The sequence below is a fragment of the Kwoniella bestiolae genome, chromosome 7 (assembly GCF_000512585.2).
Source record: "Kwoniella bestiolae CBS 10118 chromosome 7, complete sequence".
Lineage (NCBI taxonomy): Eukaryota > Fungi > Basidiomycota > Tremellomycetes > Tremellales > Cryptococcaceae > Kwoniella > Kwoniella bestiolae.
In genome coordinates, this window is record NC_089247.1 from 230,360 (window position 1) to 246,320 (window position 15,961).

At 46.8% G+C, this 15,961-nt stretch overlaps 3 protein-coding genes across 3 annotated transcripts; 2 read left to right on the forward strand and 1 right to left on the reverse strand.

The window, feature by feature from the left end:
* Positions 1-702: 702 nt before the first annotated feature.
* Positions 703-2,688, reverse strand: I302_108014 (uncharacterized protein; the record flags this gene model as incomplete). Its single annotated transcript, XM_019194214.1, has 3 exons — positions 703-902; positions 1,069-2,214; positions 2,424-2,688. 3 exons carry the CDS (start codon positions 2,686-2,688, stop codon positions 703-705), a joined length of 1,611 nt encoding a protein of 536 aa, XP_019044337.1.
* Positions 2,689-4,613: 1,925 nt separating this feature from the next.
* On the forward strand, positions 4,614-7,703 carry I302_108015 (uncharacterized protein; the record flags this gene model as incomplete). Its single annotated transcript, XM_019194213.1, has 5 exons — positions 4,614-5,436; positions 5,542-5,835; positions 5,948-6,076; positions 6,139-6,267; positions 6,370-7,703. 5 exons carry the CDS (start codon positions 4,614-4,616, stop codon positions 7,701-7,703), a joined length of 2,709 nt encoding a protein of 902 aa, XP_019044336.1.
* Positions 7,704-8,054: 351 nt separating this feature from the next.
* I302_108016 (uncharacterized protein) lies at positions 8,055-9,612 on the forward strand (the record flags this gene model as incomplete). The annotated part of the gene is made up of 4 exons (XM_019194212.2): positions 8,055-8,578; positions 8,724-8,800; positions 8,884-9,410; positions 9,523-9,612. 4 exons carry the CDS (start codon positions 8,055-8,057, stop codon positions 9,610-9,612), a joined length of 1,218 nt encoding a protein of 405 aa, XP_019044335.2.
* Between the last annotated feature and the right edge of the window lie 6,349 nt (positions 9,613-15,961).

The window sequence follows — 15,961 nt, forward strand, 5'->3', positions numbered from 1 at the left end:
TTGCTGATGGGTGCTGGTAGTTTAGCTATACAGGATGGATGATGATGATGACAGCGAGAGGTAGGTCAGGTATGAAGTGGGTTGATGAAGGGAAGATGAATGATGGAAGAAAGGAAAGAGATAGGTAGGATGGTTGATGGGAATATGAATGTGTTATGACACAAGGTTGAGTGGATTACACTCGCACACTCATAACCGGTACTAGGTACTACTATCTTGTTATCACCCAACTTAACCGGTCCACCCGCTTATCATCGTCACTACTGTCACCTTATCACGCTTATCAGTCGTTGGTGGCACCCCTGAATGGCCCAAAGAGAAACGCATAGTGTTGGGTCTCGTCGACGGTAAAACTCATCTTCATGCTGTTCTCCATACATCAATTAAACCATCATAGATTTCAGGGGTAGTGTGGTATTTAGACTTTAGTATTATACATTTCATTGATATAATCTACCAAGTGACTAAATGATATCTAATGGATTACATATACGATATAAGATGATAAATGCAAAGTATATTGTTATATGATAGAATATGATATGATAGAACCGTCTCCCCATCCAGTTTGAACCATTCCCTTTCTTCTTTCCTTGCCTCTTTTCTCCTTCATTTCTTGCCCGTCATTCTGTCTCTATTGCTCCAATCCACGACCATGATCGATCCTTCCCATTCAGCTACAATTCCGATCCATCCCCTCCCCTACCTCCCCTCACTCATCACAGGCGAAGCACCTTCCCCAACGTTCGGCGAACTTTGCGTATTGGAAGGTAGCGAGGGGAAGCTAAAATCCTTGAACAGGTCGCCATACTGGTCCGTGGTGATATCGTACGGTTGACCGAATATACCTGGAAGTTCGTGTGGCCTGGGGGGAGGGTATCGTTGGAAATTTTGCGAGTCGCCTATGATCACAAAGGGAGTTAGCTAAGCTGGTCATACATTGTCATATGAAGTACCATCTCGACGCGCTAGTATATCTGAGTGAAAGTGATGATAATCCATCGTTGAACAGAATGCAGTGAAGTAAAGTAGACTATACAGGTGTTAAGAAAGAGACACCACACTCACCCATACTAGCCACCCTTGGCACAATCGGCGCCCCAATCTCCTTCCTCTCCAGTGTCCTCCAATCCACCCCCGCAAACCACGCATGAGACATAACATCTCTCGCCCCGTTCCTCAGATTCCCCAGTCTCTTACTCCTATCCGCCGTCAATAACCCCCTAATCAAATCTTTGGCGTACGGGTCAATATGCGAGGGGAAGGCTATATCTCCTCTGAGAATCTTCTCGTATATCCCCAAAGGATGATCATCAAAGAAGGGAGGATAACCAGCTAACATCTCAAAAGCCAATATCCCCAGTGCCCACCAATCTACCGCTTTACCATGTCCCTGCGAGAGGACTATCTCCGGTGCCAGGTATTCTGGCGTTCCACATAAAGTGAATGTCCTATCTTCGATGATCTTGGCGAATCCGAAATCTGCTATTCTAAGATACCCATATCTATCCAACAGCAGATTCTCAGGTTTCAGGTCCCTATAGATTATGTTCTTGGAGTGCATATATTCGATAGCCAATATGATAGACGCGAGGTAGAATCTCGTCACGTCGGCTGAGAATCGACCAGCCCGTCGGAGGTGGGAAAACAGCTCTCCGCCCGGAATGTACGATAAAAGCATGTAGACGTTGAGTTGGTCCTGGTACGTAGAGTAGAGTTCCACAATGAAGGGATGTCGTATTTTCTCCAGGATCGATCTTTCCGAATTTATATGTTCCACTTGCTTGAGTCTTACTATCTCAGATTTCTTGAGCACCTTCATGGCGAAATGGGGTAATTGATTATCCGACTGTTGGGTTGACGAGGGGCTGGGCGAATGGGGATCGAGAGATTGGAAGAGATGTGGGAAGATTGGATGATATGGTGTGGGTCTATAGGAAGGTCTCTGACGGACTAGGAGAACTCGACCAAATGTACCTGTACCGAGCGTTTCGACTATCTCCCAATCTTCCAGACGGACCTTACTCCCTCTCAGGGGGTAGTATGGTTGATGGTGGGCGTAGTGCGATGAGAGGGAGGAGCCGTCGAGAGAGTAAGGGGTTGAGGCGAGGGAGGAAGCGTCCCATTTCGCAGGTGGGGGTGTTGACATGAGGGAGGCGGGTGGGGAGATTGGTAAGGCCTGGGAGGGGATTTGGGTTGAGGGGTACGGTTGGGCTGAGTGGGGACGGAAGGGTCAGCGTGCAGACACTAGAGGGTGATACGTTACTGTCATGGAATGAGATTTGAAGGACTACTCCAAGCGGGTCTACATCGAGGGATATCCCTATGTCTACCATACCATTCTCACACTTTTCTCTACAACTGTCCTCCTCAAAACAGCTCCCTCTCATATCCAGCACGAATCAATGAAACCCCAAACTCACCATTCTTCCCCTCCCCACCCAACCTACTAGGCCCCGCCTGCTGCGTCTGATTCTGCGCTTGTTGCTGTTGTTGTCCAGGTCTACCCACATTGTACCCCTGCTGCGTTGGCGGTTGCTGCTGCGTTGGAGCGAGGTACGCCTGCCTCTCATGAGGTAACAACAATGACATAGGGTCTAATTTGAATTTCTTGGGTTTCTCTTTGGGCGTCGAGGTGGAGGATGAGGTGGAAGAAGATGAGGTGGGAGGGGGTTTATCGATATCCATTTTGTTTTGCTTCGTACTATGTTATTATTGTTGTTGTAAGTGGATAGATCAGATTGATCCAAATAGTGATGAAAAATGTGGTGTAAGAGATGGTATTGATTAATGATGGTAACGATAGTAACCTGTGGTGGATTACTCCTGTTTGGTACGGTTGTCGGGTTTGATTCTGATTGTATTTGATCCGAAGAAAATGATTATATGATTTGCTTCGCACCAAGAGGTATGAGCGATGTGATTATGTTTGTGTTTGTGATGATTGTGTGGGTGTGCGAGGGAGTAAGTGATCGAGTTTTGATGGACAGTGGGTTGAATTAGATTAGACTATAGTCGTGTGATTGTGATTGTGAGGTTGCAAGGAATCAAGATTATCGTTTGGTGGTGCAGAAATATCTCGGATGAATGAGTCTGAGTCTGGTTGTCCTATGTGAGATGATATGAATGCCAGTGACAGTAACAATGACGCGTTAAGGTTGGAAGGTGGATGGGAGGGTGTGGTTGTGCCTTGACAGGGATTGTATGGGTACGGATCCAGTACAGGAATTGGATGGATGGTGGTATTGTTCAAAAAAGTAAGGTTGATGGGTGAATGTCGATTGATCTTGTGTTGAGATAGCTACCCGGTATATGATATGCGTCGATGTTGACGCTGCTTTTGATGATGACAACGGAAGTAATATCTAACAAATAACGACAAGTCGAGTATGTTTGTGCAGTTCAAGTACCGGGGTTATCAAGCGGTAAATGGTAAATGTACGGTGAAATGGTTGAGTAAAAAGCACCCGTTCCGTTCACGTTGACAGGTACTATTATGGCATTATACTGACAGTGGGAATTTGGGTTTGGATCTAGCGTGGTCATTGTCATACAAGCCAAAGGTACGCCTCACTCCTACTACTCTGTTGTTACTGCGAATCATGCTTCTGAACCAACTGGCTCTTCTCCTCACCTCATCTGTGCTGTACCACTCGTGTGGTTCTACATATGAATGAGATGTGTAACCGTAGTCCCCCTCTGGGCTTCTGCTCTTCCATTGTACTCACTGGTCAGGGTAAATCCAACCAAAAACAAGTGCAGGTGCAGGTGCAGGTAGGTGCGTGCCTTAATTACCTATACAGCAGCCACCACCACACGATCGATTGGACCAAAGGTAGACGGGGATTGATACCGATATCGTGTCGTCAATACACAGTTCAGTAATGCATGCACGTAGTAGAGTGAACATCGAGTTAGAGTGAAGAGTGAGATCGAGTATCAATATCAATATCGATATCGATATCATCTTCTTTCTGTAATAGAGGTGAATGAGATCTGACATAGCATCAGCACTGAAACAGACTGCAAACCCCATTTCTCTCGTTGATATAGGCACGTATACTAGACCTAGTACCGATCACATCATCACATAGCTCAACAAACATTACAGGTTCAGGTGGTCTCGTTGACAACTGCATAGGCAGACTCTGACAACAGATCCGGTTCACTCATTCCTGTCCCTGCTAATCTTACGACGATATACCAGAGATGTATAAGCAATCAAACAATCAATCGGCCGATCAATTCCCTTTTTAATACAGCAATAACAGTACTCGTAATGAGTATGATCCCGCAGTATAAGATTAATGGTTGTACCACGGTGTATGAGTGCATTACTAACTGTATTGCTTGATGAGGACAAGAATAGCGCTAAACAAGTGACGTCTTATTTAGTGTGGTTTATTTAATGTTGTTCAAATTCAAATGACGTCACCCTCTCATCTATCCCTAATCCCGTTCAGAGTGGTACCGTACTCTGTGTAATGACCACGTCCTTGGTCCATGTCGATCCTCTCTGTACATCATCTACATCCTTACTGATCGCCTATCAACTATATCACTCATATCATATTGTATATCACCCCCCATCACCTACAACCACAACACTCACAATGTCATTCCTACCCAACCTAGCAGGCATAAACTACGTCCCAGGTCCCAATCCCAGCACCGACCCCAACACTTCCGCTGCAACAGCACCCACAGCCCAAACGTCGGGATTCGTCCAAGCAGGAGCAGGCGATTCGCAGATCGAACCCGGAACACTCTCAAGAGATGGCGGTGGATTACAGTCCTCTCCCCTCGTTCCCAAACCAGGTACATCCACCAATCCCCAGACGGGCAACCTCCATTCAGAGGGAATAACCAAAGAGGAACTTCAAGCTAGGAAAGCAGCCGAGGCTGCTGCCGTCACTGCTCAACTCTCTTCTTCAACCTCTGCAGAACTGAACGATCAGGTCCATCCCACCGGTGGACTCGGTACGTCTCCACTAGTTCCTAAGGCCGGTACTTCCATCAACCCACAGACGGGCAACCTCCACTCCGAGGGAATAACCAAGGAAGAGCTCCAGGCTAAGAAAGCAGCCGAAGCAGCCGCTATCACCGCTACGGTGTCTCCAGCAACTTCCGCCAAACCAGATGGATTAAGTCAAGATGAGCTTAAACATATTCAAGAGAAGGGTAAAGAGCTTTTGGATCCTACACCGCATCATCAACAGGCTAGACGAGGATCTTCCCCTGTCGCTCCTACCTCGGCTTTACCGCCTGTATCGGAAACTCATGCGACCGCGTTGACTACAGATGGAAGGAGGTTGAGTGATTTGACGGGGAGAGAACAGGCTGCTAGACAGTTGGCTGGGAATGCGATCCCGATTAATGTAAGGCAAGATTCGGGGTTGAGTACCCCCGGACAAGAGTTGCCCGGTGGATGGGGGTGTGAGTTCGAGCTTCCATACTCTCTCTGTTCTACCTATTATGATACACCAATGTGGGCATTTTCTGATAACGCAAGGATCTGAGCTGACTCTCTTCATCACTTAGCTACCAAGCAAACTCCCCTCCCTGGAACAGGCCCCAACGCCCCAACCTCCATATACAACGACATCGCCGAAGGCCTCGACTCAGTGGGAAGAGCAGCTTACAACGTTATTCCGACTCCTATCAAAGACGCTTTCTCCGCTTCACCCTCTTCGCCCAAGTCCCCTGCCTCCGCTCAATTGGGCGTATCTCCCCCTCAGGGCAGACGATCAAGTGTTACTGCGTTGTTTGACCAGGCGAAGAATCAGGCTAGTAGGTTGGTTGGAGAGGCTCAAGGGACATTACAAAATACTCAGAGTGAGTTTTTTCTACCATATATGACATGGCATTCAGCTTGCCTTGCTTCGACTCCCCCTTCCAACCATTCGAGACATGAGCACTTGGCTGATTTTACGTTTCTGCATCCCAGGACGAGCCTCAGCATCCCTCAACAAGGATTCAGAATTCCGAAACAAGATTTCCGACTTTGTGGACAATTTCGCAGCTGCCAGTCCCACCTTCGTACCTGCGGGTCCAGGCCGACCAGCTACTGTAGCTAGTAAGTGCTTTCCTACATCCATAAGAAAAAACAAGATTTTATGGCTAACTGCGATTGGGCAGTCGTACCTCGATATTCCTTACCTTCTGAAGAGCCTGCTGGTGCCTTGCCTGGGGAACATACGTCCGGAGCTGGTGCTTTACCCGGTACGAGCAACGAGACTGGAGTGGCTGTCTTACCTGATGAGAAGAGTGAGTCGATTTCCAAGGACATGTAGCGATGAACGGGCGGCATTCTACGCCATCTTCAATCTTGATGCTAGTTGTGATGCTGATGCATGTTGTAAATCGTAGAAGCCTCCACCTCCGCTCCCCGAGAAAATCAAGGTGTTCTTCCCGGAGAGAATTCTGGCGGTATTGGTGCTATCCTCGGTCAACTTGGTCAAAGCGGTACAGCTGGACCGTCCGGTACCTCTGGACTAGCTGAGCCCTCGACTCCCACGACTCTTTCTACCTCTTCCGCCACCGCTGGACCATCTGGAACTTCCGCTGCTTCAGGTAGCACCACAACCACTGAGTCCGCACCTCGAGCTGCCTCATCCGGTCTGTCCTGGGCTGGTCTCGCTCCTGCTCTCCCCGCTACTTCCCTCGGATCAGGAGGCGACAAAGGTGCGACCGACGTTCCAGCTGCACTCGGTACTTCCTCTTCTTCTGCCAATGCTGAACCGAAGAGTCTCGTTGCCGCTCCCGAATCTACTTCGACTGTGGAAAGTGGATCTACACCTGCTACTTCTACTCTATCACCTGCCACTGCCGCCGCTACTGGTAATTCAGGAGGCATCGATTCCACCTCGACCTCGCCAACCGGATCGACCGGAGGGTCTTCTCCCTTGGCAGTCCCCGAGACTAGACATGGCAATGAACGAACCAACTCTTCCGCCAGTGTCACCGCGATCAGACATGGACACGAAGGCTCAGTAAGCAAGATCTCACCTTTGGCTAACGATGGAATCACTGTACCAGAGCATGAGGAGTTGGATACCTCTTCTATTGGCGGACAGAAATCCACTACACCTGGTACGGGACCTAGTCACACTACCTCGCTTACACCGGGTAACGAACATGAAGGTATTGGACATCCCTCTACTAGGGGATTGGAAGGTACCGAGAGAGAACCGGGATCATACCCTAAACATGATCATACCGCTGCAGCTGCAGCTACTCCCGCTACTGCTGCAGGTACCAACAAGGTAGAAGAGGAGAAGCGAAAGGCTGAGAATATCGTTGATGCTCCTGCTCAATCGTCCGATGTGTCCAAGCCTACTACCAAAGAACCCTCAAAGGAAGTTGGTACTCAACCTGCCTCGAATGGTCCTACCACCTCGACGGAACCTAGGAAATCGGTCGATACACCCTCGAAGAGCACTACCAATACCGAGCCGGTGCCTCACCCTACATCCGTTGAAGAGGCTAAGGACATTGCCGGTGTGAACAAGACACCCGATTCTACTTCTTCACCTGCTACCAAGGCTACTCCACCTGCACCCGCTACCAAGACTACCCCTTCGTCTTCGCCCTCGCCTTCTACACCTACCAAGGACACCGCAGGACACTCGAGACATGCTAGTACCAGTAGTGAGAAGAAGAGGGGACTGTTCGGTAAGATCAAGGATAAGTTGAAGCATTAAGTGGAGGTACAGAGGGGTTAGGAAAATATGGATATACCCTGTAGATTTGTAGTAGTAGGGAATCGAATAGTAGCGACGAAAGAGAATATGTAGCTTAGTAGTTAATTAGTAAATGAGTCATCTGAGAATGTATCTCGAATTAGTTAAATCGAATCTTAGCTTGTCTCAAGTATACAGTCATGGTCTGATATTCGATGACCATCCGGCGTTGACCGGCCCGGTGGATGGGATGTAAGCTAAGATAAGATACCCTATCTCACCGACATTTACCACCTCGCGAAAGTAACAACTTGTCATCTATCAATCTGACCTGATGGTATCTGATCGTCCAAGGCTACTCAGATACACAGGATGTCTACTCACAAAACACCCCCATCAAAATACATCTCCCCCCAACCCAACCGCAAAGCTCCCAATGCTCCCTCCAGCCTCACCTACACCCTCATAACCTCCCTCGCATATCTCCTCTACCTATCCCTCCTCATCCCATATATATCATACCATACATTCCTCCACCTCCTCACTCCCAGACCATTCCCCACTTGGACCCTATCCCGGAGAATATCAACACGGCTCAATAAATTATGGGTAACATTGATAGGATATTGGATACCCCCTTCTCCGGGTTGGGACGAATGGAACGTTACTTCGTCTCCAGGACAGGGGTACCTCGATTCGATAGCTCGAGGGGAGGTGAGGATGGGAGTGGCGAGATTGCAGCCGGTGGATGAGAAGTATATAATGGGGATAGCCGATGTGCGGGCGGTGACAGCGGAGGTAAGGGCGGGATTTTGGATTGATCCCACTATGGAGGAGGGAGAGGTGGATAGGCGTGCTGAGGTGGGGGAGAGGGTATTGTTGCATATACATGGAGGGTGAGTACCACTATCAACCATTTCTCTCTGCTGGTATCTTTCTGTCTCTGTGGGACAAAGCGAATTCTCATACAACGAGGTCAAGCTACCTCACCTTGCGACTGATGATCTGACAAACTTGATTTGTCGATTCGTTGTTTCACAGAAGTTACATCCGAGGACATCCATTGTGGACTCCATTTCCAATGAACATCTCTAGATCTACCAGCCTAAGATGTCTAAGTAAGCTTTATCCCCACTTTCTCAGCTCAATCCTCCTGATACCATATATTCGCATCCGCTGATCATACACTGCTGATATACAGGCATAAATTACCGTAAAACCCTATCACCCCAATCCGCCTTCCCCGCCCCGCTCCTAGACGTGCTCTCAGCCTACATCTACCTAACTCGACAGCTCAACTTCCCCCCGAAGAAGATAATTATACTAGCCGAATCAGCCGGTGCTCACTTGGCATTACTTCTCTCCCAATACCTCCGAGATCTAGATTTACCCCAAATGGGATATATGGTGTTATCCTCCCCATGGGCGGATTTCACTTTGTCTTATCCCTCGTATAGGTCCAATGCGGGGTACTGTCAATTATCGCCTATAAGATTGGGTAGAGCAGTAATGAGCGCTACTCGGTATTATACGAGGGAATTTGTGGAGAGTGGTTATGCTAGTCCTGCTAAAATGCCTCTTGGGGGATGGCGATATTTGAGTGACGACGGGGAAGAGGGAGGGACGAAGGTGTATATGCATTATGGAGGGAGAGAGCTTTTCAGAGATGAGATTGAAGCTCTTGGGAGGGGGATGAAGAGGGATGGAGTGGATGTGAGGATGCGACTTGTGAGTTCAGCGATTTCTGTCAGTTGAGATATATCAGAGGAGAGGGCGACAGGGTATAAGCGAGAATGGTAATGAAGGGAGCTGGCTAACTTGAAGGTTGATTTACATGTAGGATCCCGATGGACTTCATACGAGTGGGATGAACGGTGAGGCCGGGGAAATGTTCAAAAAGGATGTGTTGGAGGTATTGGATATTTCATGATTTGAAAGGTGTATATGATCTGTCTAGTATCACGTGGGAAGGACCTCGCCACATGCCATTCGATACAGTACGAACCTGCCTCTCAACGAACGTATCTGATATCTGACGTGAGAAAAATCGAGTCTATAATTTACTATACACTTATCGGGATGTTCTTCGACGAGACCGTTGATCCGGGCAGCGGGTTATCAAGCTGAAACCTGTCCCAAAGTATGGATCCTTTGAGAAGTCATTCGGCATTGGAAACAATCATGATTTGGATTTTCAACCTGATGCGATAGCCAAATCCTTATATCTTGTCCGAGTGTTTCAACTGAAAAAATCAGGGCATTTGTCGGACAAGGTAGATGAAACGACTGTCATGCATACAAGACAGGGATCACACCATTCATCTCAGTTGATACACCACTTCATTCATCTCAGTTGATACGCCATCGCATCTTTGAGAGGTATAATTACAGGGTTATTTCTGTTTATTGATATGTTCTGAGTGTACCTATCCTTGTGACCAAGCGAAAACAGACATATGATTGCCAAAAAGGTCCACAACCAAGGACCATTGAATTGACTATATATATACATATATATATCGCAACTTTTGTTACAACTTCCAACTTTTTACACCATTATGATAGACCCAAACTCGGAATAGCTTAATACAGTAAATACAGTAAATAATGACAACTACGACATGACATCGTCCATAACCGACGAAGACGGGTCAATCGACCGATTGAATTTCAACACCCCAGCTATAGGTGAGTATTTCGCAACCCCGATGACACCAACTATGATCCCCCGTGTTGACGCGTATGTCCGTTGGTCAATCACGTAGTCGGCGGTATCATTGTACTCGTCCTGCTGCTGCTCAAAGCCTACCTCGGATGTGCCACCCACCACAAGAGATGTAGAGATCGAGGGCGGCAGTTCCTCTGAAGAAAATTCAAGTGTAAAGAATGTGGACATGAATTTGGGCCTCGCGACAAGCAGATTGAGACTACATCGCGATCGAAATGGAAGTGCCGTTGTTTGAGGGGTAAGGAGTGGCGTCATGAGAAGAGAATGTTTCCTCTAGAGGCATAATGGGGGTTGAGATTGCATGTACAATGTACGAAGTGCTATGTGTCAAGATGTTATAGTGTGTGCAATTTGTGTCAATCTTGCATATATGCATAGAGTACTTTAGTGCGACATTTACAGTACCAGCTCACACACCTTGCTCATCGACCAACAAAACGGCTTGATCCTTGCAATCGATGCGATTGAATTAGCTCATCCTTTGAGGCAGTTGACAGGCTTTGAGATGAAAGCCGTACATCAAGTAGCCTCAGGGGACTGTTCCAGTCAAGCACAATAGTTGTGCGAATCGACACAACTGAACTGTGAGGCGGTGTCAAAGTTGAATCATACCGTAACAGGGAGAGAACTTGACAGTTCCTTTCTGGATAATCAAGTTTCAACAGGATTCTATGAATCAACTCTCAAACCCGACATGTCCTTTCACGAATACACATCACCTTTCAACCGGACTCTACCCTTTTTTTTCTCAAACCTCTAAAGTCGATTGAAAGGATTGCAACAGTGGGCAATCTACATACTATTGGTTTGCAGTGTGGCGATCAGCTATGAATGCGTGAACAATGATCGTTTTCATGCATTCTTGGCTGTTCGCAAACTTCACTCAACTAGGTATAAAACAGTATCATAGCCATAACATCAGACCAAGACTATATTGCAATATTGTGTACAGTAAAGAAAGTTGAAGATCGTGGTCGTCCCATTCCCTCCCCCCACTGTGTCAACAACCCGAAGATTGACCTCACAAATATTAATATAGTGACCCACTGACATCATACAGTACAAGACACGCACCTCCTGATTGACCAAACCATGATGTCCGAGTCCAACTCTGATAGCAACCCCGACTTATCAGGAGGATTTGACGATACATATCGTAAGTACTCCGATTATGCTGTCCTTCAAGTCCTTTCCTTCTTGAGCCGAAGGGCACCCCCTCAATTGATGAACTACTGACTAAATACACATGAATCTACTATACACAGTGGCAATAGGCATCCCGGTGGCAGGAGGCCTTATCTTGATATTCGCTCTGATATTTGTCGGACTGAGTGCTAGTGGGAAATTACCCAAGGTGAAAAAGGCGTTGTGCTGCTGTTGTACAAGGGATTCTAGTATAAAGGAACTGCCGGATAAAGTTTGAGAATACTTCATATTACGATTTATATTAATCAATCATGTAAAAGAGGAAAACCAGTTGAGCGGTCTGCTTGTTGTATGTACTGTTTTCCAGTTCTCGACAGTTTTTAGGGTAGCCCAGAGTATCATGTATCCCCCGTTTCGTCACGGTGCACCCTCTTGAGGTGACCACGGTGATCCTTTCATCCAGAGACTAGGTGTCTCAGTCTACAGTGAAGAGTAGTATAATCATCTTTCATCAGCTGCGCTGAGTTTGAGGGGTTCTGCCAAACTATCAAATTCCCACATGGTGGTGAGTCTACGTTGGCAGCCGGCGGACGTCGTTCCAAGCAACTATCGAGCCCCTCCTTTGCGGACTGATCGCACAACATTAAGTCACGGATCCATCCCGTTCTGTCCTTTGGGAAATTGCCATATACATAGTGCACATATTAGCTCTGAAACCCTTCGAGTTCGTTTCATCGTCTCCTTTTCGCAGTGCACAATGGAGCTGAAGATATATTTCCTTGAGCTCTGATATGAACGGATCCTTCCAATGGAGTGCCACGTAACCTCCGAGATCTGTCAGACTTGTTTCAAAACAAGTCCCAAAGGTAATGATACCTTCGTATGAAGCCGAGCAAGTACTGTTTCTGCATGTATATGCTCTATGCGGCCACATGTAACCTTGAAAATTTCTATATCATACAAGAAAAGGCAACGCCGTAAATGGAAGTCAGAGATACCTTCCATCAGGATAACAATCGACGACAGCCGTCAATTCCATCGCCTTGTGACCGTCTATTTCATTCTCAAAAGGTCGTTTAAACCTCGTCTCGCCGCAATAGTCAAACGGCATACGGTCATCAAACAGGTCGTCATCTAACAAATGTCCGAGACTAACTCCACTGGCAGTGATGGTAGCGGATCTACCGATTGGTGGTCTGAATACGGTCGTGAGTGATACACCAATTCCATCTTCCGTTTGATCGTTCTCTTATCAACCGGTCGCTGTCAGATAAATGTTGACGATCTGTGCAGTCATCCTACTCTTCTGCGTTGGAGGAGTGATTCTCGTGGCAATGGGAAGTTTTCTCTACTGGCAGCAACGTGGTGGGAAATTCCGTTGTCGTATAGGCAAAGCGAAGGATAAGTTGAAGGACAAGGGTCACTCGAGTGAGGTATAGAGTCGAGAGTGATGCAAAGGAGCCGTAGAAATTCTAGACGATATGGGATCACACAGTAAATATGTAAAAATGGTATCAAGTGCCATATTGTCACGTATCCGCTCCGCGCACATCGGATAATACTGTATCTCCCTTAACCAGCAGACATAAACTTTTTGCATTGAGCCATGCATGCTTCCACAACTTCATTGACATTTCAAGCTGGTACGTTAGATACGTTTGTGCAACCATTGATATCGAATTCTTACCTCAGGTCAGTGCACGGGCCGACAAAATCCTCCACAAAGTGTGGACAAAGTGCTATGCTCATGCACACCCTTTCAACCCGCTATTGCTTCATAAATGCCGCTTCATGTCCAATCTTTTATCAGAGCCTTTGTTGTCCTGGCACTACCAGCCAGTGATGTACGTTAAAACATCTCCTTGCCGAGTGAAAGGATCAGTATAATGGTCATGTTTTGACCCGATCACAGAAAGAGTGATCAGTGCAGGAAATGCGAGTATAAATAATGGACTTTGAATTCGCGTTCGCTAAACATATTCCAAGGTCGAAAGCATTGACAATATAGGAGTGGTAGGCTCGGACTCACGGCAAAGAACATCTCACAAGATTCACATACGTATGATACAGCACAACACAGTCCAAGCAGTCTTTGCGATATCGACAATCAGCTCTCGGTCCGGTTTGCCCCTCTCTTCCTCCCTTCTCAGCTTGAGGTATCGCATTTCCAGCTGAAATTTTACATTCGAAGAAGACAACCTCCCCAAAAATGTCCGAAAATACCTCGCAAACATCTACATCCGACAGGGAGTTCTCTCTTGTTGCCATATGCCGTGAGTCTTTACCGCCTCGTGTTGGTGACCATCGGTAAGTTGCTCATACATTTTCAAACCAGTTATCGGATTTCTTGGTACCTTATGTTTTTTATTGCTGCTTTTAGCCTTGTGGTCTTACTATCTTAGACAAAAAGATGTGAATGGCAAATTCTGTTGCTTTCAAACTCGATCGAAGAGACGAGTGGATAGAGGGGAGGCTTGATGAGGCGATCAGATGTCGTGGGGGGAGTATCCGCGAATTCCATGTACTTTACGTATTGCTTAACATGATACGCAGGGAAGCACGAGTATGAGGTTATATACGGGCTTTTGGACTATACTGCTTATGCTGCGCGTTCCGCTATCCAGGACTGGGTCTTCCGATGAAACCAGAATTAGCAGCATGACAGCTGGAGCAGCCATCACGTCTCAATCAGCAGAGGGGCGTCTCGTATCTTGATTACACCGTACTATTCGCCTCGTAAAATGCGGGAGCAAAGTCATCAGTTTGACGCCAGACAACAGTGCGCTTTATTCACCGATAGGATTCCCCTTCACCTCTCCTCCGGAAATGCTTCGCCAACCTCAGTATTAGCCTGCAGTTCTATGTCACAACCGTTTCAAATTCTCAGGTCAAAATGTATACTATGGGTAGAGGACTTTGTCCGTTGATCAATGTACATCAAGCATTTTCGACTATGATCACAAAGGATAGCAGGTTGAGCCGCCTTGTATCATGCCGCCAATGTGCAAAGATATAGGAAAATTCCTGAAAATGCAAGGGGTCTAACAGGGGTCCCCCCAACGGTGTTTACGAGTGTTGTTCGACAGTCTGCCAATGTCGTTGGTCTCTGAGTCGGTTCAGTTGAGGATGTAACCAAGGAGAGGTTTCACAACACCTTCACTTGGCGAGATCCTATGAAGGTAGGGAGAGGAGATGAATAGCCTCTGCCAACTCTCAAACGGTTTACATGGTCAAAGGAGGCAACAAAGGTGGCAAATGAATCTGTTCATTCAATTGGCTGCGCTGCTGGCGATCAAAAACTTCGGTCCGTATAAAAAGGTACATGTATTGACCTGCGTATAGAGGTCTTCATGATTTTCCGATATTGAAAATTAGTAAAACAAACGCTACCGAAAAGAAGGTAAATCTCGATAATCTCGATGGACCGCAGTCATCTTTAGTAATCCATTTGTCATAACAGATATCTCTTTTCTCTCTCGACAACAATAGAAATACGATCATCACCACTATCGTCCGAGCGCATCATCCCTCAATTTCAACCAAGTTTAAAACTTAGTTAGAAACCAAAGAAACCAACCATGCCCGATAACAGCAGCGGTAACGGCAATAATCAGGGGTCTGAAGAAGCAAACGATACCATCAGTGAGTGGGAACAATGACTTCGTTGCATCACCACGAAACACAGTTCTCTGGGTGGAGAGTATGAGCCAGAGAGAGCTGATCATCTGCTGGTAGTTTACGTAGGTATCGGTTTAGCAGGAGGTGTCATCTTATTCGTACTCATCCTATTATTGTTTCTGTTTCACATTGGCAAATGCGGTAGGGTCAGAAAAGCTCTATCTTGTACCCGCAATTCGAGAACCAAGTCAGACACGAGTGAAGTTTGAGATTCCACGGCGCGTGCAGGAAGCAGGACAGGTGTAAAGACTACAATGTATATTGTAAAACGTAGTACGATTTGCATACAGTAACACGAGACACTGGTTCCGGTAACGTCTACTCGTCACTTCTTGGTAACACAATCGTGCCATCGACCATGTTCGCAGGAGATGATACATCGCTGATCGTGTAAGGACACTCAAACGGACTTCCAGACTTGAATGTGGCTAATGCAGAAGCAAACTTAGGCATCACGTAGTTTTTCTCAATATGCATTCTTCTCTCGATCATTGGTTTGTGGATGTTTACCTGAGACAAAGAGATAGGGCTGCAAAGTCTTTTTGCTGGCAGTTGAAATCGATAAAGCGAACGAGCAGGTGAGATGTACAGGAGGTAGGGGACTGTATTGAGAATGTTAGTTGTATCTCGGGATCATGGATCATTTTTGTATGTGATGAATGGACATCCAGACTAAGTTGAATCCAGGCAGTTGAGGATGCGAAAGGGACCGGTCCTGCTTCAACTA